Source organism: Cricetulus griseus, chromosome 3 (assembly GCF_003668045.3).
Source record: "Cricetulus griseus strain 17A/GY chromosome 3, alternate assembly CriGri-PICRH-1.0, whole genome shotgun sequence".
Classification (NCBI taxonomy): domain Eukaryota; kingdom Metazoa; phylum Chordata; class Mammalia; order Rodentia; family Cricetidae; genus Cricetulus; species Cricetulus griseus.
The window spans coordinates 47629487-47654937 of NC_048596.1; the positions used below are offsets into that span (position 1 = coordinate 47629487).

At 37.3% G+C, this 25451-nt stretch overlaps 2 protein-coding genes across 2 annotated transcripts; one reads left to right on the top strand and one right to left on the bottom strand.

Annotated features, from left to right (window-relative positions):
* Nucleotides 1-6789: 6789 nt before the first annotated feature.
* Nucleotides 6790-7737, bottom strand: LOC100754840 (olfactory receptor 5B2). Its single transcript, XM_027406799.1, has one exon. It carries the CDS (start codon nucleotides 7735-7737, stop codon nucleotides 6790-6792), a length of 948 nt encoding a protein of 315 aa, XP_027262600.1.
* A 16769-nt stretch (nucleotides 7738-24506) lies between these two features.
* On the top strand, nucleotides 24507-25451 carry LOC100755130 (olfactory receptor 5B12). Its single transcript, XM_027406800.1, has one exon. The coding sequence runs from the start codon at nucleotides 24507-24509 to the stop codon at nucleotides 25449-25451; it is 945 nt and encodes a 314-aa protein (XP_027262601.1).

A 25451-nucleotide genomic window follows, 5' to 3' on the forward strand; every position in this document is an offset into this window, starting at 1 on the left:
TTTAATTTTGGTAAGTGATATTTATTCAGAAAACTGTCCATTTCCATTAGATTTTCGAATTTTGTGGAGTACATGTTTTCAAAGTATGACCTGAAGATTCTCTGGATTTCCTCATTGTCCGTTGTTATATCCCCCTTTTCATTTCTGATTTTGTTAATTAGCATGCTCTCTCTCTCTCTCTCTCTCTCTCTCTCTCTCTCTCTCTCTCTCTCTGCCTTTTGGTTAGTTTGGCTAGAGGTTTGTCTATCTTGTTGATCTTCTCAAAGAACCAACTCTTTGTTTCATTGATTCTATGTAATGTTTTCCTAGTTTCTACTTTATTGATTTTAGCTCTCAAGTTGATTATTTCCTGGTGTCTACTCCTCCTTGGTGAGTTTGCTTCTTTTTGCTCTAATGCTTTCAGTTGTTCTGTCAATTCTCTAATGTGACTTTTCTCCAGTTTCTTCATGTGGGCACTTAGTGCTATGAACTTCCCTCTTAGCACTGCTTTCAGGGTGTCCCATAAGTTTGGGTATGTTGTAGCTGCATTCTCATTAGATTCTAGGAAGTCTTTAATTGTTTTTTTTATTTCTACCTCAAAGCATGAATGGTGCAATTGGGTGTTATTCATTTTCCAAGAGTTTGCAGGGAAAAGATCTGAAAACTCCGAAAGAAAGAGGTCCTGGGTAGATATTCTACCTACACTAAGTGACCACAGATGCCAGCCCAGACTATTGTACCCAGAAAAGCTTTCATTTAATATAGATGGAGAAAACAAGATATTCCATGACAAAACCAGATTCAAACAATACATATCCATCAATCCAGCCCTACAGAAAGTTCTGGAAGGAAAACTGCAAGCTAAGGAAATTAACTACAACCAGAAAAATGTAGGCAATAGATAATCCCACTTTACAAATAGCCAAAAGAAAAAGGGGGTGGAAACCCACACATAGTTTCACTACCACCACCAAATCCAAAACAAACAAGAATGAACAATCAATGGTCATTAATATCCCTCAATATTAATGGTCTTAACTTCCTTATAAAAAGACACAGGTTAGCAGAATGGATAAGAAGACAGAATCCATCCTTCTGCTGCTCACAAGAAACACACGTCAACTTTAAAGATCGACGGTGCCTAAGAATTAAGGGTTGGGAAAAGGTTTTCCAATCAAATGGTCCCAAGAAACAAGCAAGGATAGCAATCCAAATATACAACAAATTGGACTTTAAACTAAAACCAATCAAAAGAGATGAAGGAGGTCACCAGACAGAAACTTAACAAAGAAACAAAGGAACTAATAGAAGTTATGGCCCAATTGGGCTTAACAGACATCTATAGAACATTCCATCCAAATAAAAAAGAATATACCTTCTTCTCAGCACCACATGGAACCTTGTCTAAAATCCACCTCATACTTGGAAACATAGCAAACCTGAACCGGTACAAAAAAGTTAAAATAACCCCCTATATCTTATCAGACCACCATGCTTTAAAGTTAGAATTCAACAACAAAACTAATTGCAGAAACCCTACAAACTCATGCAAATTAAATAATGCCAATTGCACAATTCCTAGATCAATGAAGAAATAAAAAAAGAAATTAAGGATTTCCTGGAATTCAATGAGAATGTGGACATAACCTACCCCAAACCTACAGGACACTTTGAAAGCAGTGATAAAAGGAAAGTTCATAGCAATAAGTGCCCACATAAAGAAACAGGAGAATAGTCACACTAGAGAATTAACAGCACAACTGAAAGCTCTAGAACACAAAGAAGCCAATACACCCTGGAGGAGTAGATCCCAGGAACTAACCAAATAGTGGGGTGAAATCAAAAAAGTGGAAAGTGGGAGAACAATACAAAGATTCAATAAAATGAAGAGTTCATCCTTTGAGAAAAATCAACAAGATAGACAAACCTTTATCCAGACTTACCTAACGGCAGAGAGGGAACATGCAAATTAATAAAATCAGGAATGAAAAGGGGGGCATAACAACAGACACAGAGGAAATCCACAGAATCATCAGGTCATACTTCAGAAACCTGAATTCCTCAAAATTTGAAAATCTAAAGGAAATGTACAATTATCTGGATAGAATTCACTTACCAAAATTAAATCCAGAACAGATAAGCAACTTAACTGGACCTATAACCCCTAATGAAATAGAAGCAGTCATCAAAAGTCTCCCAACAAAACAAGCCCAGGGCCAGAGGGCTTCAGTGCATATTTCTAACAGAAATTCAGGGAAAAGGTAATTCTCCTCAAAGTATTCCACACAATAGAAGCAGAAGGGTCATTGCCAAAATCTTTTTACAAGTCTTCAATAACCTTGGTACCCATGCCACACAAGGACACAACTAAGAAAGAGAACTACAGACCAATCTCCCTCATAAAGATTGATGAAAAAATACTCAATAAAATACTGGCAAATGGAATCCAAAAACACATCAGAGAAATCATCAAACATTATCAAGTAGGCTTCATCCCAGGGATACAAGGATGGTAAAACATATGAAAATCTATCAGTGTAATCCACCATATAAACAGACTGAGAAAAAAATGATCATCTCACTACATGCTGAAAAAGCCTTTGACAAAATCCAGCACTCCTTTATGATAAAGATCTTGGAGAGATCAGGGATAACAGGAAAATACCTTCACATAATAAAAGCATAAAGAGCAAGCCGACAGCCAACATCAAATTAAATGGAGAGAAACTCAATGCAATTCCTCTAAATTCAGGGACAAGACAAGGCTGTCTACTCTCTCCATACCTCTGCAATATTGTTCTTGATGTTCTAGCTAGAAGAATAAGACAACAAAAGGAGATCGAGGGGATACAAATCGGAAATGAAGAAGTCAAACTTTCACTATTTGCAGATGATATGATAGTCTACATAAGTGACCCTAAATACTACCAAGGATCTCCTACAGCTGATAAACACCTTCAGCAAAGTGGCAGGATACTAGATTAACTAAAAAAAAAAACTGTAGCCCTAATATATACAGAAGATAAATGGGCTGAGAAAGATATCAGAGAAACATCACCCTTTAAAATTGCCACAAACAACATAAAATACCTTGGGGTAATGCTAAACAAAAAAGTGAAAGACCTGTACCAAAAAAATTTTGAGTCTCTAAAGAAAGATATTAAAGAAAATACCAGAAATTGGAAGGATCTCCAATGTTCTTGGATAGGTAGGATTAACATAGTAAAAATGGTAATCTTGCCAAAAGCAATCTACAGATTCAATGCAATCCCCATCAAAATCCCAGAACAATTCTTCAAAGACCTTGAAAGAACAATTCTCAACTTCATATGGAAAAACAAAAGAACTAGGATAGCCAACAAAAAAGCCCTGTACAACAAAGGGATTCTGGAGGCATCACTGTCCCTGACTTCAAGCTCTATTACAGAGCTATAATTCTGAAAACAGCTTGGTGTTGGCACAAAAATAGACAGGTAGACCAATGGAATTGAGTTGAAAACCCTGCTATTAACCCACACACCTATGAACACCTGATTTTTGACAAAGAAGTTAAATTTATATGATGGAATAAAGAAAGCATCTTCAATAAATGGTGCTGGCACAGCTGGATTCAGACATGCAGAAGATTGCAGATAGATCCATATCTGTCACCATGCACAAAACTTAAGTGCAAATGGATCAAAGATCTCAACATAAATCCAGCCATGCTGAATCCTCTAGAAAAGAAAGTGGGAGATACCCTTGAATGAACTGGCACAGGAGACCGCTTCCTGAACCTTACATCAGTAGCACAGACACTGAGATCAACTGATAAACTTCTGTAAGGCAAAGGACACAGTCACTGAGACTAAACGGCAGCCCACAGACTGGGAAAAGATATTCACCAACCCCACATCTGACAGAGGACTGATCTCCAAAATATACAAAGAACTCAAGAAGCTAGTCTCCAGAACACCAAACAATCCAATTAAAAAGTGGGATACAGAACTAAATAGACAATTCTCAATAGAGGAATCTAAAATGGCTGGAAAACACATAAGAAAGTGTTCAACATCCCTTAGCCATCAGGGAAATGCAAATCAAAACAACTCTGAGATACCATCTTACTCCTGTCAGAATGGCTAAAGTCAAAAACACCAATGACAGTTTATGCTGGAGAGGATGTGGAGAAAGGGGAACATTCCTCCATTGCTGGTGGGAGTGTTAGCTTGTACGGCCACTTTGGAAATCAGTATGGCGACTCCCCAAGAAAATGGGAATCAGTACCACAAGATCCAACAATTCCACTAGTAGGCATATACCCAAAAGAAACACATTCATACCACAAGGACATCCTAGATGCCCCTCAAATGAAGAATGGATAGACGAAATGTGGTACATTTACACAATGGATTACTACTCAGCACACACACACACAAAAAAAAAAAAAATGGAATCTTGAAATTCATAGGCAAATGGATGGAACTAGAAGAAACCATTCTGAGTGAGGTAACCCAGTCACAAAAAAAGAAAAATATGGTATGTACTCACTCATATGTGGATTTTAGACATTGAGTAGATGATTACCAGCCTAAAATCTGCACTTCCAGAGAAGCTACTAAACAAGGAGGACCCTAAGAGAGACATACATGGTCTCTTGGAGAAGGAGAAAGAGGCAAGATCTCCTCAGCAAATTGGGTGCATGATGTAGGGGAGGGAGCTAGGAAAATGAGAAGAAGGGAAGAGGAGGGGTGAGGAGGACATGATGCAGAAGGAAGTTTGAGTTGGGGGAAGAACAGAGGAGATAAGAAATACCATTATACAGGGAGCCATTATAGGTTTAAAGAGAAATCAGGCACTATGGGGAATGTCTGTAGATCTATAAAGATGACACAAAGTAACAATCTAAGCTACAGAGGAGAGGCTACCTTAAATGCCCTCCCCTGATAATGAGATTGATGACTGATTTATATGCCATCCTATAGCCTTCATGCAGCAGCTGGTGGAAGTGGAAGCTGACACCCACAACTAATCACTGAACTGAACAGGAATCCAGTTGCAGAGAAGGAGGAGTGATGAGCAAAGTGGTCAAGACCAGGCTGGTGAAACCCACAGAAACAGCTGACCTAAACAAGGGAGAACTCTTGTTTCCCAGACTGATAGCTGGGAAATCAGCATGGGACTGATCCAGACCTCATGAACATGGATTTCAGTGAGGAGACCTCTGAAATCTATGGGGCCTTTTATAGTAGATCAGCGCTTATCCCTAGCATAGGAATAGACATTGGGAGCCCATTCCACATAGAGGGATACTCCCTAAGCCTAGACACAAGCGGGTGGACCTAGGCCCTATCCCAAAGTACATGACAGATTCTGAAGACCCCCCTATGGAAGCCCCCACCCTCCCTGGAGAGCAGAAAGGGTATGGGATAGATAGGGTGTTAGTTAGAGGGGGAAGGGGAGGAGGGGAGGCAGATTGAACTGGGATTGACATGTAAAATAATCTTGTTTCTAATTTAAATAACAAATTGAGAGAAAGAAAAAAATGGATAAATGATCAAACATACATATTTTATGTCTCCTGAATTAATATTAAGTGCTGACAAGCCTTTAATCATAGCACACAGGAGGGAGAGGCAAATGGATCTCTGTGAGTACAAAGCCAGCCTGCTCTACATCAAGAGCTCCAGTTCAACCAATGCTAGATTGTGAGACTCTTGTCTCCAAAAGCAAAATACATCACAACAGAAAGGAAAGGGGGAAAAGTAACAAATCAACTAATCAGTGCACTGAAAAGCTGCCTTTGCATAGAAACTGACTAACTTTACTATTTTTACTGTTCTGTTACCTAGTCAGGGTATCTAATTTATAATCAGAATTACATTGAGAGGTTTCTGTTTCTTTCATTTGCATTGGCAGACTTTTCTGTGTTTAAAAAGACAGTGATGGGGATGTAATGCTGGAGAAGGGCATTTCTTTTTTTACTTATTTATTATTTTTATTGCGCTACACATTTTCTCCACTCCCTTTTTCATCTCCCCTTTCCTCTTCCATCCTCCACCCTCCCCTCATGCTCCCAATTTACTCAGTAGAACTTGTCTTTTCCCCCTTCCTAGGTAGATACATGGATGTCCCTCTTGGGGTCTTCTTTGTTACCTAGATTCTCTGTGTTTGAGGCCTGGAGGTTGGCCTGGCATTATGTCTAATATCCACTTAGGAGTGATGGCAAATTACATTTGTCTTTCTGAGTCTGGGTTAGGTGAAAGGCATTTCTAATATGCGGGAAGCTCTGGGTTCAATCCCCAGCACCACATACAGCCAGGCTTGATTACTCACACCCACAGTCAGCACTGAAGACGGAGGGTCAGGATTTCAAGGTTAACACTAGCTATGTGGTAAATGGGAAGCTAATCTGGGCTATAGGAGACCATGTCTAAAACCGATAATAAAGAAATTTAGGAAGAGATACTTTGTGTTGAGCTTGGCTAAGTGTCAGTAGAAGAGCATTTGTAAAGGTATTTGCTAAATTGTTATTCCTTCTGGACAGGGAGGGTAGGAAGGAGGAAAACACATACATATATACTGTCAGTTTGGAGTAATTCAGCATTGTAACTTTGTGTTGTTAACAAGTTCCAAATGACTACCACTAAGGGTAAGCACAGCTCTTGCTCTTAAATACAAATGGTCATCAACAAAAGGAGGTAATTCTTTAGCAAAATGGGAAAACCAAAAATAATACTTACATGAAAAGTTTATATTTTTATCAATACTTTTTTTCAGAAATATGACACAACTACTTTCAACAAAACATATAATTTAAAATTTTTAAAATTACGAGCTGAACAAAGTCTCTATTCTCTCAACAGCTTTCTTGAAAGCATTATGAACTTCTTTATTCCTCAAGCTATAGACAACTGGGTTCAACATGGGAACTACTATGGTGTAGAACACAGATGCCATTTGGTCATTGTCCAGGGAATGACTAGAACTGGGCTGTAGATACATGAAGATTACAGTTCCATAGAATATGGTCACAGCAGTGAGGTGGGATGCACAAGTAGAGAAGGCTTTCTTTCTTCCTTCTGCTGAACGCATCCTCAGGATAGCAATGAATATGAATGCATAGGAGGTCAAGATAACTATCAGAGCAAAAAAGGAATTAAATGAGGCTAAGATAAAGAGCAAGATCTCATTCATATAGATATCAGAGCAAGAAAGATCCAGAATTGAAGGGATATCACAGAAAAAGTGATGGACCACATGAGAGTGACAGAAGGAAAGGGAAAATGTGAATCCAGTATGTATAGCAGACACAAAAAATCCCCAGGCATAGCATCCGATCACCATGTAAGTACACACACTAGCAGTCATGGTAGTGGCATAATGTAAGGGCTTGCAAACTGCAGCATGCCTGTCAAAAGCCATGGCAGCAAGTAGGAAAGAGTCAACACAGACAAAAGACACAAAGAAGAACATTTGAGCAGCACATCCCCCATAGGAGATAACTTTATCCCCTGTGAGAAGCCCAGCCATCACCTTTGGAGTCACAGCTGAGGAGTAAACACAGTCTGCCAGAGAGAGGTTACTGAGGAAAAGATACATAGGAGTGTGGAGACGGGAGTCCAGCCAGATCAACACAATCATGCCCAAGTTCCCAATTAGTGTGATGAGATAGATGAGGGTGAATGTTATGAACAGGGGGACTTCCAGATCCGGGTTGTTAGTCAGTCCCAAAAGTGTAAATTTAATCACCTTAGTGCTATTCTCCATGTATGACATGTTGAAATTGTATATCACCTGTCCAAACAAATAGAAAAGTAAACACATTGTTAATGAGTAGGAATTGATGACAGATAACTGTCATTCAAATGGAATTATCTGCATAATCTCACTACTAAAGCAAGATCCCCAATAACTGTGAAACTGCCATAACCTTACCATTTCCTTTCAATGTAATTGCTAGAGCCCTCTGTATGGCATCTGTTAGTTCCAGCAGCACTCAGATATGCTTAATGACCACTCAGCTGTCTTCAAATTTTCAATCAAATATTCTTATTTGGTTTTACATTTTATTTCAGAAATTAACTACTCTGACTTTCATAACTGTCATTTCAGAGTCAGATACAAGTGAACTAAGCACTATGTGCTATGTGACTAGAAAGTAAGGGATATGAATATGTATAATCTTCCTATCTTGTTGTATATTTGCCAAGAACAGTGATCCATGAGTTCCTTTTTGGGTGTAACATGGTGAGATATGAGATATTCATCCATACAGCTGGAATCCATTTGAAATCTAAAGAAATGCATTCATCCTTTGACTCTTCAAAGAAAACAGTCATCCTTGACAGACCAGTCCAAAAAGTATATAAAACTCAACACTTACCATCCAAATAAACACTACACTAAGCAACCAATACTTGCAACAAAGAATAAGAGAGATGCTTACTCTTAATTACCCCTTTCAACAAACATGAACTACTCAAGAATTTATTTAATTAGTTTGAAAAATGACCATTTTGCTTCCTGCTTTTCCTATGGTGCATAATTCTTGTGGATGATTTTAAAGGTGCTTTGAGACCATACAAGCATCCTCAGAGGTAGCATGCTGTGATTGAACAGGATATAGTCTCTGTCACTGACCTGTGTTCACTTTCTTCCTGATTAATCCACTCACACTTCAGGAAGCACTGAGTGAGTAGCCACTTTTCTGTGTCTCAGTTTAAAATGCCAATGAAAAGAGTCCTTCTTCAGGATGTTTGGAGAATAAGTTGATACCTTTAAATCACTGAGAATTCTGGCTCATTGTTAGGAAACAACAAAACATAAGATGTTATCACTAAACAAATAATACTGTTAATAGAGTAGTAATAATATATACAGTATCTTGGAGAAAAAACAAAATATCAAAAAACTCAAAACAAATTTTAACCATATTTCTAAAATATCATTATGTGGGTAGTTTTTTTAACTTAAATTCAGACTTGTTTAAACATGTATATGACTTTGACAAATACAAACAATATGAAATTTTACTCTGAGACACAAATGATAAGACACCCCTTTTTGCATGACGATCTTTTGAAGGTTGTGATATTTTATTTAACACCATAATCACATCATGAAAATTCCTTCACAATTTTTATGATTGTGCTCCCTTATCATAGTCTGCCTATGCCAACTGGCACTTACCCAATTTTCAAAATATCCTTTGAATATCTATCCAAACTTAATAAACTCTTAAAATAATGAAGTCCAAAGATTGTTCCATTTGGGCTCTTTTCCCCTCAGTTCACATATAATCCATGAGTATGTGCTGTTAATCATATCTCCAAAACACCCCCAAAATTTGTTCCCTAGTCACCACCATTCCCTAACGGTGAGCTATACCAACCTACACTGACATTTAGGGCACAGCTGGAAATAAATGATCCCAGTTCAGTCACTGAGAAAGTTAACAACACAGAAACCTGAGGTGATATACAAATACAGACTCCTGGAGACAGAAGGCCTAAGGACTAGATCTTGAAAACATTAGAATTTCCCTTTTCAAGTGCAGAGGGGTGGATATGGAGACTGCCATTTTCTGTAAAGATAACGTGAGTTCCATTCTCCTCTGTGCCAGATGCTCTACTGTCCTCGGTCCTCTTAGTAGTGTAGGTTATTCTGATTTAAATTTTGTTTCTCTGTTATACAATGCATATAGCATATGAGTAAACATAGAAAGGGCAATAATTAGAACAATTTTATAATTTAATAAATGTAAGTCATTCTGACATTGTAAAAACTGACTGGATTTTTAGAACCAGTAACTTGTGTTTAGAGACTTGGATTTTCACATAATAATTTGAACATGATTTACAAATTCTTCTCAAAAAGAAACAATTGCTACTTTGTAGGTTTTGGAAAACCCATAATGTCTGACAAAAACTTGAAGAAGCCTGTTGACTTTTGTTTCTGTACACATGTGTGCTGCAGTAATCAGGACAAATCATAGAATCCAAAAGTTTTTGTTGTATGAATCTGCTTGTGAAGAAAGGGGTATTGCTCAACAAAAACAACTTTTCTAAACTTTTATTATTCTCTTATACATTGCATCTCTACCAAAGTTTCCCTTTCTTCCACTCCTGCTACACAGTCCCTCCCTCCCTCTTCCCATTCCCCAGCCCTTAAAAAACAATCCCCATTGAGGAATCAAACAATATCTGTAGCAAAAATAATATAAACCCAGAGACAGATATTATGGTTCAAGATGAAGATTAGAGAAACAAAGCCACTATCTCTTACCTCTACCTCAGACCAAAAAAATGGTGATCCTGTCTTCACAAATCCTCAGAGTGCAAACGAAGACCTCACTGCTCTCCACCAAGCCTCAGACTGCAATTCTCTGAGTTCCTGTCTCCTCCTGCCTTGTAGTTCTTTCTCTGTTCAGCCATATCACTCCTGTCTCCATATCCCTAGTGCTTGAATTAAAGGTGTGTGATCCCAATTGCTGACCTTTGTATGAGCTGCTTCTCTCTTCTCTTTTTTTTAGGTTTATTATGATAGATTCTTAATTCTTTTTTATTATTTTTTATTTTAAAACCATCTTTTCTCATTTTACAAACCAATCCCAGTTCCCACTCCCTCCCATCCTCATGTTTTCCCCCCCTTCCCCCTAATCTCATCCCCACCCACTCCTCAGAGAGGGTAAGCCTTCCCATGGGGATTCAAGGAAGTCTGGCACATCTCTTTAAAGCAGAACCAAGGCCTTCCCCTCATATCTAGACTGAACAGGGTATCCCTCCAAAGATAATGGGCTCCAAAAAGCCAGTTCTAGCACTAGGAATAAATCCTGGTCCCACCCTCAGTGGCCCCACAGACTGCCCAAGCCACACAACTGTCACCCACATTCAGAGGGCCTAGTTTGGTCCTATACAGTTTCCCCTACTGTCAGTCCAGAGTCGGAGAGATCTCACTAGCTCAGATCAGCTGTTTCTGTGGGTATCCCTAAACTGGTCTTGACACCTTTGCTCATGCTATCACTCCTCCCTCTCTTCAATAGGACTCAGGGGACTCGGGCCAGTTCTTAGCTGTGCATCTCTGCAACTGCTTCCATCAATTACTGGATGAAGATTCTATGATGATGATACAGGTATTCGTCAACCTGATTACAGGGTAAGACCAACTCAGGCACCTTCTCCACTGATGCTTAAGGTCTTAACTGGGGTCATCCTGGTGGATTCCTATGAATTTCTCTAGTGCCAGATTGCTTGCTAGTCCCAATATGACTCCCTCAATCAAGATATCTCTTTCCTTGCTCTCATTCTCTGTCCTTCCTGCATCTCCACCATCCTGTTCCCTCATGTCCCCCCCCCCTTCTCCCTTCCCCCTGAGAAGGGTAAGTAGACAAGACCTCCTGAGAAAATTGGGAGCATGTTGGGGTGGGAAGAAGGGAAGGTGGAAGGGAGGGCTGTTTCTCTTTTAGACTGGATCAAATTCGTGTAGCTCAGTGTGGCGTTGAACTAACAGAGATCCATCTGCCTCTGTCTCCTGAGTTCTGGGACTGAAGATGTGTCTCAACACTGCCTGGCTCTATGGCTGTAGTGAGCTTTGTATTTTGATCTCCAGTGGCTTTATTAGATAATAAACAATATATCACCACAAATATCACCAATACTACAGACATAAAGACTCCTAAATGAACAAAATAATTCATATGCATTTTATTGATGAAATTATGTTCCACAATAATATGATTTCATTCACTGGTTCTCATATTGCATTCAATATAATGTTAATAATCTTTAAATTATTAACAAATAAGAGATATTGAGAACTGGGAACATATTTGCTGGAGTTTAATGAAGATTAATTTCATGAAACATAATGTAAATATTGGTAAACTGTACTATAAACATATTACCAATATAAAGTTTCATAGTCTTTAAATCTTCAGCATTAAAACTCCCTAGAAGTATGCTATAGGTGAGAGATTGGAAATTAAATTTACCACAGGTCATTACAGCAAAATGTGTTGCTCATTGAATATCATGATATAAAAATATATGGTAGAACTGAATAGTAGATCAAACTATAATTTTATTAAATAAGTACACTATCACTATTGCTAATAATAACTTGCAACAACATGTCATAGATATCATGTACAATTGATTTTTCTATATTTTGTATATATACTTATTGGAGATTTTTTTTAAAAAGAGACGGTAGAAGTCAAGTTCACATGAAGAAGAAGCAAGGCTTCATGAGTTACTTTTTGGTTTGTTTGATTGCTTTTGCCATGAGTGTGAAGTGGTGTGTGTGTGTGTGTGTGTGTGTGTGTGTGTGTGTGTGTGTGTGTGTCTTGATCACCATACAAAAATAGTATGTCTTGGTATGGATTCTTTATTCCAAAATGTTAAAACCTTTTAACCAAGAGCTTATAAAGCAGTGGTTCTCAACCTGTGGATCATGACCCCTATGGAGGTCACATATCAGATATCCTGAATATTACATATTTAGATTATGATCCATAGCTGTAGCAAAATAACAGTGATTAAGTCGCAATGAAATTATTTTATGTTTGGGGTTCACCACAAGATGAGGAACTGTATCAAAGGATTGCAGTATTAGGAAAGTTGAGGATCACTGTTATTAAGAGTCTCTATAAAGTTAATCATGAAATTTAGCTTTATACATATGGGACCACTGTATTAGTTACTTTTTCATTACTGTGATAACATACCATGACCAAAATCAACTTATCAGAGGCAGGATTTATTTGAATGCATGGTCCCAGGCATTGGCTGGAGCAGGAAGCTGAGAGATGGAACCCTCAATGGCAAACATGCAACACAGAGAAAAAAAACTGGAAATAGGAAGAGACTATATTCTCTCAAAATCCACCCTTGGTGACATACTTCCTCCAGCAAGGCTGCAGCTCCTAGACCTGCCCTGCATAGTACCACCAATTGAGAACCAAGTGTTCAAATGCCTGAGCCTACGTGTGACATTTCTCATTCAAATCACTGCAACCACAAAATGCTCATTAAATGGAGCATTATACATTTACTGACTCTGTTTATTCATTGATTGTTCATTGTCTCAAGAAGCATTTACTCTGTGCTTACTAATTCATTTTATCTCTTTTGTAATAACTAATTAAACAATTTTAAGGTTTCATTGCGACATTTCTCCATTTATGAATTTTGTTCACATTCACCCATCTATTATTATCTTGTTCTTCCTATTCCTAATAATATCCCTTTTACCTTTTTTCCTTTATTTTTCATCTCCTATATTCTTATGAAAGAAACATGTGATATATATTTTTACAGAACTACTAACCACAGAATTGGAAATGACTTTAATAATATCTCCTACTATTTAAATAATTGAGATTTTATCTGGATTTTAATTAAGTCACATGAACACACAACATATTAGAAAATTAGGGGATAAACCCTGAATCCTTTGTAAATGATTACTGTTGGACCATTGCACAGAATACCCTCTATTTCCACAGTCTAAATTAACCAAGGGGAGAAACTTACCATGCTCTTCAAAGAAGGTGACACAGTGTCGTTCGGGTTCCAACTGCACAACCCATTCAAAGAAGGAAAGGCTCTGGCTGAAGAAGTTATTCTTAGTGGCATCTCATAAAGACTGAAGTTCAATAGCAGCAGATGATTACATAGATTAGAGAATGTTCAACCTATCACACAGGACTACTATTAAGACATATAGACATCTGAACACTAAGTGAAGTTTGGAGCATCTGTAAGAGAAGGACATCATTCTTAACACAGACCTCACTCTTAGCTGGGGGATATAAATTTTTAATGCTATAGGTTTATAATATTGTGCAAATGTGTGTTAAAAAACCACTTACCACAGGGTTTTATGAACGGATGGCTCATTGGTTAAGAGCATGTAGTGCTCTTGCAGAGGACCTGAGTTTGGATTCAAACACCTACCTCAGGAGCTTCCCAACCATCTATAACTCCAGCTCCAGTTAATCTAATGCCTCTAACCTTTCCAGGCATTTATGTTCAGATGAGCACATGTGCATACATGCACACAATTAAAGAGTAGCAGTGATAAATCTTTCAAAAAACTACTGAGAAATAACAATCTATACATTAAATCCAATACACTATCACCAAAATGTCTTTGGCTGCTCTAATGAAAACAGTGTCAAATAGAACCATATTGGGATTCTAGAGAACAATACAGGGGATCCAAGGAAGTTATATAGGCATAAAGTCCTTCAGAGACTACATGCCCAGGAGAACAGCCACACTCTCACCCCATTCACCTAGAGAAGCAGCAATTAAACTGTCTGTGGAGACCTAGCTCAGTTTCTTAGGAATAACAATGATGTAATACTATTACTTGTGATGATTTCTTTATTTTCTACCTAGTGCACTTTTCCTTTTTTTAGTTGAAAACATTTTATTTTTTCATGATTTCTTCTTTTATCTACATGCTGTCAATGTCATTAAAAAATAGCCCTTATAGCATCATGAAAATAAGCTAGATTAATTTATCTGCTGTAAAAATTAGTATTAAAGATTCTTCAAATAATTAAAAGTAAAACTATTATATAATCTACATATACCACTTTTGGGCAGATACTCAAAAAAAAAAAACAAAGTCAACTTACTATAAAGACACACTTGCACACCCACGACTACCACAGCACTATTCACGGCTGTCAGGTTATAAAACCAGCAGATGAACGTAAAGGAAATGTCTTTTCTCAGTCTTGAAGAATGAAATCATGTTTTCTGCAGAAAAATATATGGAGCTAGATGTCATCATATTAATTGAATAAAGTAAACCAAACATTACAAGAGCAAATAGTTTATGTTTTCTTCAATATGTGGAATTAAAGAGAAATGAAAACAAATAATGGTTATAATATACTATAAGATGAAATGGGGTATAAAAAGAAGTTAACAAAGGAAGGAATATGTAAGCAAATTACATTATATGTCTAAATAAAATATAATTAGGCTCATTAAGTTACAAAATTAGTACACAGTGATTAAAATCCTTAGGGAAAATTATTTCTCCACATGTATTTAATATTTTAATTTACGTCTTCATTATTGTAATATTATTAATTCATGTAATATGTGTGTATACATATATTTGTGAGTTTTATACTGATATTCCCTCTCATACACATACCATGTGTCAACACAATTGATTCCCATCTACCATCTCTTAATTTCTCCTTTCTCCCCTCTCCCCACTCCTGAACTCTTCCCTAGTTGTCAGTTTACTTACTACTTTCAGGTTGACTTTTTAAAATGTCTTTTATTTACTCTCCTAGCAAGAAAGAAAATGGGATACTTGTCTTTCTGAGTCTGACTTACTTCACTTTCACATGAGTTCCAGCTCTGAAAATGACATAAGTAGCCAAATAAAAAGTCCTTTGTACAAGTCTACCTGAATATCTGTATCCATTCTGATTGCACATTGTGGCTATTATGAATAATGCATAAATAAATAAAGGTATTCAGATATAGTCTACATCTACTGGTTAAACTACTAAAAGCAATGTACACATCTAATGATGGTCTCCACAGAACCAAAAAATACATAAAAAATTTCATATGGAACCAAAAAATGACCATATGTGGGGATTGGGGATAGGGAGTTTTCTGACCGGTTTGAGATTGAATTTGCTGTATCCTGAAACTAAAGTATGTGGCATCTTCAGCAATATTATCTTACTATCCATTTAAGTTGTACAACAATGAGCAATGATAATAGCCTGTGTTAGATAGACCTAAGATAATTTGGAAGGGGGAGGCAGAGGTGGATATGACCAAAAAATGCTGTGTACATTTATTGAAAATGTAAAAACTAATAAACAAACCAATACTAGAAATGGAAACATAAAGGTGCCTGATTTTCAAATAGGTTACAGAACTAGAGTATGAAAATCAACATGGTATTGGCATAAAATTAGATGTGTAAAGCAATAAAATAGAAAGGAAGATGGGAAGTAAAGCAGAGAATGACTGAAGAAAGCACCCAAGGATGACACACAAATGACCCTGATGCACCAGAGAAAATATACAACCACACATAAATAAATGAAACTGCAAATTATGATGACATACGATATATTAGAGACCAACGACTAGCTGGCTATTTCTATCTATTGGTTATAAGTCCCAAATATGTTTTTATTATGTTGTATGCTAAATTTCTTACCCAAGAGACATTTAGTGCACTTATTTTATTTATTTATTGAAGATAGATTTCTTTTCCTTATATAATACATACTAATTACAGTTTCACCTCCCTCTACTCTTCCCAGCTCCTCCCCACATCCATTCTAATACAGACCCATTCATTCCCTTTCTCTCTCTCATTAGAAAACAGGCTTCTAAGGGTAAGTAATAAGATATATTCTAATATAATAAGATAAAACAAAAACTAACACATAGGAACTGGATAAAAAACAGACAGAAAGAAAGAACCCAAGACAAGGCTCAAGAAACAGATACCCACACACAGAATTCCCATAAAAACATTAAACTGGAAGCCATAATTTTTAATCAAAGGACCTGTAGAGTAAAAAAGAGAAAAGAAAAATATATAAATAATATTAAATTAAAATTAAAAAATACAAAGCAAGATAAAGTTTTTTAAAAATTAAGAAGTTTAGAAACAAAAGCCCTGACACATTATAAGACAAGGAACCTACGAAGATATCATTGAGTACAATTTTTGTTGGCCATATACTATTGGTAAGGCTTCCTGACTTCTAGAGTAGTATGTTTCCACAGTGAGACTCCCTAGAGAAAACTAAATTTCCATTTACAAGTGAGTATCAATTAGAAATTGCTTCTGAATTATGAATGGGGACATGTGTCCACTTCTTTCAGCTCTAACAATTTATAAACAAGCTAAGATCAGTTTACATTTTCTCAACTCTCAATCCTGTTGACTGGCAACTTATTTTTACCTCCAATCTAGATTAGACATAAAATGCTCCAAGAGGCAGTGACCTTTAAAATTGATTATTTGAACTATTTACAGCTGAAAGGAATAAACTGTTTTATTAACTTAGTGGCTAAAGGGGAAATGTTAGGGTATTTAGGGTGACTTCACTACCAATGGATACTAAAGAATACTAAGAGCAAGAAATGAGGAATTTCTGTGCCCTTCTCTAGGGAAAATTACTTCTCCTTTCCCCAGTTACCTTTTGTTGCCTGTAATTTTTTTGTTCAGGGTTGAAGCTTGGACCTGGCCCATTTTAGCATGTCTGTTGTTGTCCTTGTTTCAGCTAATTTTTAGGCAATCGCATTGATGAGATTTTATAGGTACAACTTCTGACATTAGTAAGAAACAATCCTACATCAAAATCACTGCTCTTCTGGCCTTTGCAACCTTTCTGACTCTCTTCCACAATGTTCCCTGAGCCTTAGGCCTCGGAGTATTTTATAGATATCTCTATAATGATGAGCATAGATGATAACTCTAGGGTATAGTAGTAGCATATAGTAGTACATAACTTGGTAAACAGAAGTTCTCCAACTAAATGTAAAGCCTACTTAACAAAATGGAAACCATGTTGGGTATTGGAAAATCAGCTAATTACTCAGTACTAGTGAAATCATGTATATTGGGGGACAATCTAAAACAACCACTTTACAAAGCTAGCATGATTTCTTTTTTTTCATTTTTTAAATTTAAATTAAAAACAAGATTGTTTTACATGTCAATACCAGTACCCTCTCCCTCCCGTTCTCCCATAAGCCCCTACATATCCCATACCATTTCTGTTCCCTAGGGAGGGTAAGGCCTTCCATGGGGGATATTCAGAGTCTATCATATCCTTTGGGATAGGGCCTGGGCCCTCCCCTCTATGTCTAGTCTGAGAGAGTATCCTTCTATGTGGAATGGGCTCCCAAAGTCCATTCCTATGCTAGGGATAAGTACTGATCTCCTACAAGAGGCCCAATAGATTTCTGAGGCCTCCTCACTGACACCCACATTCATGGGGTCTGGATCAGTCCTGTGCTGGTTTCCCATGCATCAGTCTGTGGACAAAGTGTTCCCTCTTGTTCTGGTCAGCTGTTTCTGTGGGTTTCACCAACCTAGTCTGCACCCCTTGCTCATTGCTTCTCCCTCTCTGCAACTGGATTCCAGTTCAGTTCAGTGTTTAGCTGTGGGTATCTGCTTCTACTTCCATCAGCTGCTGGATGAAGGCTATAGGATGGCATATAAGTTAGTCATCAATCTCATTATCAGGGGAGGGCATTTAAGGGAGCCTCTCCACTGTTGCTTAGATTGCTAGTTGGTATCATCCTTGTAGATCTCTGGACATTTCCCTAGTGTCTGATTTCTCTTTAAACCCATAATGGCTCTCTCTATTATGGTATCTCTTATCTTGTTCTCCTCTATTCTTCTCCCGACTCAAACTTCCTGCTCCTTCATGTCCTCCTCACCCCTATTCTTCTCCCATTCTCATTCTCCTGGCTCCCTATTCCCTCCCCCATGCTCCAAATATGCTCAGGAGATCTTGTCTCTTTCTACTTCTCCAGGGGGATTATGTATGTCTCTCTTAGGGCCCTCCTTGTTCCCTATCTGCTCTGGCAATGTGGATTGTAGGCTGGTAATCCATTTCTCTATGTCTAAAATCAATATATGAGTGAGAACATGCCATGTTTGTCTTTTTGTGACTGGGTTACCTCGCTGAGAATGGTTTCTTATAGTTCCATCCATTTTTCTGCAAATTTCAAGATTCCATTGTTTTTTATTTTCTGCTGAGTAGTACTCCATTGTGTAAATGTACTACATTTTCTCTATCCATTCTTCAGTTGAGAGGCATCTAGGTTGCTTCCAGGTTCTGGATATTACAATTAATGCTGCTATGAACATAGGTGAACATATGTCCTTCTTGTGTGAATGTGCTTCTTTTGGGCATATGCCTAAGAGTGTAAGTGCTAGATCTTGTGGTGGAAGTTATACAATGTAATAAAGAAAGCATTTTCAACAAATGTTGCTGGAATAACTGGATGCTGGCATGTAGAAGACTATAGATAGATCCCTATCTATCAAAATGCACAAAACTTGAGTCCAAATGGACCAAAGACCTCAACATAAATCCAGCTACACTGAAACTATTAGAAGAGAAAGTGGGAAGTATCCTCAAGTGAATTGGTACAGGAGACCACTTCCTGAACATAACACCAGTGGCACAGACTCTGAGATTGACAATAAATAAATGGGACCTCCTGAAGCTGAGAAGCTTCTGTAAGGCAAAGGACACAGTCAGCAAGACAAAACGGCAGCCGACAGAATGGGAAAATATATTCACGAACCCCACATCTGACAGAGGCTGATCTCCAAAATTTACAAAGAACTCGAGAAGCTAGTCTCTAAACACCAAATAAATCAATTAAAAAGTGCGGTACAGAATTAAATAGAGAATTCTCAATAGAGGAATATAAAATGGCTGAAAGACACATAAGAAAGTTCTCAACATCTTTAACCATCAGGGAAATGCAAATCAAAACAACTCTGAGACACCATCTTACTCCTGTCAGAATGGGTAAAATCAAGAACACCTAGGACAGTTTATGCTGGAGAGGATGTGGAGAAAGGGGAACACTCCTCCACTGATGGTGGGAGTGCCAACTTGTACAGCCACTTAGGAAATCAGTATGGCAACTCCTCAGGAAAATGGGAATCAGTCTACCATAAGATCCAGCTATCATGATTTCTTTTTTTAACCTTTAAAATTTAAATTGGAAACAAGCTTCTTTTACATGGCAATCTCAGTTATCTCTCCCTCCCCTCCTCTCCTGCTCCACACTGACCCCTTATCCCAAACCCTTTCTGCTCCCCAGGGAGGGTGAGACTTTCCATGGGGGATCTTCAGTTACAAACTTCTAGCTTAACCAATCACACAAATGTAGTTTTACATACTAATACCCCTTCTCCCCTCTTAGAAACCATAGCCCTTACTCCACCAACCCTTCCCATCTCTTAAATTATTCCCAGACATTTCACAAGTCAAGTCTCCTGTGAAACATAAGGCACTTGGTTTGTCAGATCTTATCTGTTTCCTTGGCCTTGAGAATGCATGCCTTGTATCTTTAGCTAGCATGATTTCTAACAACATTCTGAACATGTCTCTTATACCAACAGGTAAGTGTAGTCTTCACCTCTCATCAAAGAAACTTCTCTTTGCAACAGAAAGAGACCACCATAGAAAACCACAACTAAACAAAATTCATAAATGTTTGTGGTTTTGAGGAGGATAATGCCATGGAAATTATATCCAATGACCTTTTGTTGATACTGTAACTACATGGTTTGCTTAAAAGTTTGGATTACTTTGAAACTCTGGACTTTTACCATGTAATCTTCATTTTGTTTAACACAAGCATGCATATGCTGGTCCTCTCTCATGATTAGAACTTAATGAAATGTTTGCTTACCTCAGAAAGTATTCTGACAAGCTAATATAAGGTAAAAATTCTTCTTTCGCCTCTGTGTACTATTTCTTTTCTTATTCAGTAGGCTGTGAATATGTGTTGCTTTTATTGGGTGATAAATAAAGCTGATTTGGTCAATGGCCAAGGAGAATATAGCTAAGAGGGAAATACAAACAGAGAAAGAGAGAGAAAGATGGCGGATTCAGGGAGACTCCATGTAGCAGCAAAGGGGTAAGATGCCAGAACATTACCGGTAAGCCATAGTCATATATGATATGCAGATTATTAAAATGGGTTAATTTATAAGAGAGAACTAGCCAGTAATAAGCCTGAGTCACTCACTAAATAGTTATATGTAATATTAGCTTATAAGTGATTATTTTATAAGTGGTTGTGGGAACCCTCGAGTGGAAGAGAAACTGGTCCAGGGAGACTAGCAGGACAGAAAAAAGCATTCAACTACAGGTATGTCTCTGTGAACACAATTGTGTGTCTCTTGTTTGTTTAGTACTTATTAAAACCACTGTACGTAAGCACCACAAACACAAAGAACATTTCTTATTTTGCATGGACTTATTAGCAAGTCTTGACATTATAGTTCAAACTCAGCAGAGGTAAAAAACAATTTAACATATTGACATGCCTTCTTAAAAATTATATGTCAAATAAGGGAAGCATACATGTTCTGTAGACACAAAAATATAAATTTCTATCCCTTACCCTTACTGTCAAACAGGTTTCCTATAGTTCTTTTCTTACCAAAAGAATTATTTTAAAAAATTAATGAAAATAAACCTATAATCTCCACTGATAAGCAGAGTTGAATTCTCATAGAATATTTAATCACTTGCTCCCCAGTTGTGTGAGATAAGGGCATGTTGTAGTCCTCTTGGGATATTTTTCCCATGAGATCTCCTTGACTATCGAACTCTCTTCTGGTTACCACCTTTTTACATGTGAAATCTCCATTGGCCTATCACTAAAGGAAGTGGACCAAAGCAAGAGCCTTTTTTATTTTGTTATTGATCTATTAATAAAACCAACAATTAATTTCTCCCCAATGTCATGTTAGCAAGAGTGTGTTCCTTAGGGAAAAATGACAGTGGTATTATTTGTTTGGATAAAACAGCAACCACACCTTACCAAGTATGAGAAATGATGAACAGTACTATTTTGTCACACCAGGCATCCTTCAGGGCAGGTGTCCTTGGGGTTACCTGCATGCTATTCCTTTTGTGGGATGAGTATATTATTAAATTTAAATAGGTCATATAATTTATCTAAGAAAGAAGACCCAGGAATAGAGCTTTTGTTGAAGGGTTCCAAAGCCAGGGTGTTATTTTCTTTCATGTGGAGATCTTTAGCATTCCTGCTAGATACTAAGATAAGAGTCTCCAAATAAAGACATTTTCTTACTTTCAAGGACTGAATTATGAATTGAACCCTAATTACATATGAAGGTACTAGATTTGCATGCTGCTTTTCTCAGGTAAGAATGTAAACTCCTGGGTCAGACACATAGCCTTCATGAACTTGAGGACAGAAATAAGCAGGAGATTACAACCTGTGAGATCAGCTATCTTTCCTTTGGTTCACTGAGAGTTTAGACTGCATTGTTTGCATATGGTTAAACTTTGTATCAGAGATAATCGGACACTGTATGCCCAAATAAAGTGGTGATATTATTAAAATGTATTTATCTTAGGACATAAGGCAATTAATAGATCATCGGTGCCTAATTTACTTAAAGTAAACTTGGTTGATTTTAAAATAAGTATTTTAACTAATATAATCTTGTTTGGCTCTTGTAGGGAAAGTGATAATATGGGTTATCTTAACTAATTCCAGAGTTGATGAAAACACCAATGGGGGTATCATTTTAAAATGTTATTGCAACCAGTAAAATCATAGTAATATTTTTAAAAGGAGGAATTGGTATCAACAAATGAGAAAATATTAAACTTAATAACATGTTATAAAATGTTCATAGTTACAAAATCATATGATATAACTATTATATTAAAAGATATAAACTCATACTGTATTTCTATCCACAGAGACTTACCTGGTATTAGAAACAGGACTTATTAACCATTGCATAGACTGAGCAAGGCTAAATCACTGTTTTACAATTGTAAGAAAATAATAAATCACTGTGCTCTTCTAGAAAAATGGAAAGTAACACAAAAGCTTAATATCTATTGGCCTGGATGTTTGATTCAGTAAGAAAACTCCCCACATTAGGAAATGTGTTATGTGTGCTTCTGGGGACCAAAATGTCAGCAAAATTATTGTTCCTAAGACAGACATTGTACTTATTAAGAGAATGGACAGCACCTGGTAGTTTATATGGCTTCTTTGTTTTGATTTTTTTAAAAAGATATCCAAAGATTCTAGAGCAGGGCACTCTAAGCATTTGAATATCTACTTGTTTTTATACAAGAGGCTCAGAAGGACAGATCATTTGCTCTGAGTTGCATTTCCATGATATATATATATATATATATATAATATATATATATATATATATCTTTGAATCATTTTATTTATAACAGACTCTCTTTATAAAATTCAAGTAATATTCAAATACATGTGTTGCTCACAGAAGATACAATAAAATATATTAAATAAGATGAGTAGTTGTATCAAACACCTAACTACTGAGGTTATGTGTCATTGTTAGCCAACATGTGAATGTTGGCAACTGAATCTACATTCTCCAAAAGAGCAGGTAGTGCTGTTAAACATGAATTCTCTAACCCCCTTTTCAAAACTCTAAAATATTTAGGTAAAAGACATTTACAATAAAATCAAATTCAAACGTTATATTTAAACATTTTTGATTTACAAATAAATTGGAGATTCAATAACAGGCATGACTAAAGCATGACTAACTTTTCTTCTGTAATTCATAATACCATTGATAATGGGTTTTAAAATTGTACGTTTCTAAATATTCAAAATTTCTTTAATAGAAAGTGTGGTATTTATCTTTCTAAGTGTGCATTACTTCACCTGGGATAATTGTTCCCAGCTTCACCCACTTACCTGCAAATTTTATACTTTCATTTATTTTGTTTTCTCTTATCCAAGGTTTCTTGCATTCTGAGAATAGAAAGACAGTGGTACAATAGGAAGGTTCTACAGAAATAAAGGTTAATCTACAGAAATAAAGGTACTTATTAGATGCACATATTATCTACATTTTATGAGTCCACTAAGATGGAGATATGTAAATTCATATCCATGGTGACTAAAACATAAAAGAATTCTTACATTTTGCTCAACTGGGATGGCTATCTACATAAAAAAAGATAACTCTTACATGAAAATAATGAGTAAAGGCTATATAAAGGATAAAAGGAGTAAGGGTATAGTAAAAATCCAAATGAAATGAATTTTATCACCAAGCTTGTAGTTTTCTTCATTTGGAAGGTGCACAGTAGACCTGAAGCCGTATATGAACCAGGAAGTGGGAACTCATGACACACCCCTGCTCCCCAGCCTGCACAATACTAAGAAGTAAATTTGGGATATTTAGACTCTATCTACAGCTAATGATATTAGGCTAACATTTTCAAAGCCCACAGTTTGATTAGTCACACCAGAATAAAGCTGAAATCTAAACAAAACACAGAAACTGAAAAGTTGTGTGCTCCTTAGCATTACATTATATTATCCTGACTAAATTAACATCTTAAATGATTCTAGTTCAATGAAAAGAATAATTTCACTTATTTTTGAAAGTTTAATATGCCGTTGAGATTTTTCAGATAGCAATTAATGTGACATTCTTATATAACCACCACCTGCCTCACCCCACCCTGCTTATGACCTCAATTCAGTTGTCTATGGAGTTACTAGATTCAGATACATCCTCTCTTTTGGAAGACAGTATGATAATATTTTGCTTAATTTGATTGGTTTAAATTGAACTTGAATATGGATACATAGGTTGCTTAGATCAGGATGCTGGAAAGGAACATATGCACATCGAGAGAAGGCATGGAGAAGACAATCAGAGTGCATCATCAGTCTCCCCCCAGGTCTCATCCTGATCTCCTCTCTCTTTGCTGCAGGGAAGCCACACAGTCCACAATGGAGAACAGTACAGAGGTGACTAAGTTCATTCTTGCAGGGTTAACAGATGACCCAGAGCTCCAGGTCCCACTCTTCATTGTCTTCCTTCTCATCTATCTCAGCACTGTGCTTGGCAACCTGGGCATGATAGGGTTGATTCTGCTGGACTCACATCTCCACACTCCCATGTACCTTTTCCTCAGCCACCTCTCTCTGGTGGACTTTGGTTATTCTTCAGCTGTCACACCCAAAGTGATAGCAGGTCTCCTTTCAACAGATAAAGTCATATCCCATGACGCTTGTGGCACCCAATTCTTCTTCTTTGTGGGCTTTATAACCACAGAAAGTTTCCTCCTGGCTGTCATGGCTTATGACCGCTATGCAGCAGTGTGTCAGCCCCTGCATTATACCACCACCATAACCACAAACACATGTGCTTGCCTGACTATAAGCTCCTATGTCTGTGGCTTCCTGAATTCCTCCATCCACACTGGGAACATTTTCAGGCTGTCCTTTTGCAAGTTCAATGTGATAGACCACTTCTTCTGTGACGCCCCTCCTCTCCTGGCCCTCTCATGCTCAGACACCTCTGTCACTGAGATGGTGATTTTCTTTGTGGTGGGTTTTAATGCTCTCTTCTCTATTGTAGTCATCTTGATCTCCTACCTATTTATATTCGTCACTATTTTGAGGATGCGCTCATCTGAAGGACGCCAGAAGGCCTTTTCCACCTGTGCTTCCCACCTCACTGCAGTCTCCATCTTCTATGGCACAGTCATCTTCATGTACTTACAGCCCAGCTCCAGCCACACCATGGGCACTGACAAGATGGCATCTGTATTCTACACCATGGTCATCCCCATGCTGAACCCTCTGGTCTATAGCCTGAGGAACAAAGAGGTCAAGGGTGCATTCAAAAAAGCTGTGGGGAATGCAAAATCTTCTATAACACTCAAATTTTAG

Bases quoted from the DNA above. Each gene is read 5' to 3' on its own strand.
- LOC100754840 (XM_027406799.1), bottom strand. From the start codon at position 7,737: ATGTCATACATGGAGAATAGCACTAAGGTGATTAAATTTACACTTTTG.
- LOC100755130 (XM_027406800.1), top strand. From the start codon at position 24,507: ATGGAGAACAGTACAGAGGTGACTAAGTTCATTCTTGCAGGGTTAACA.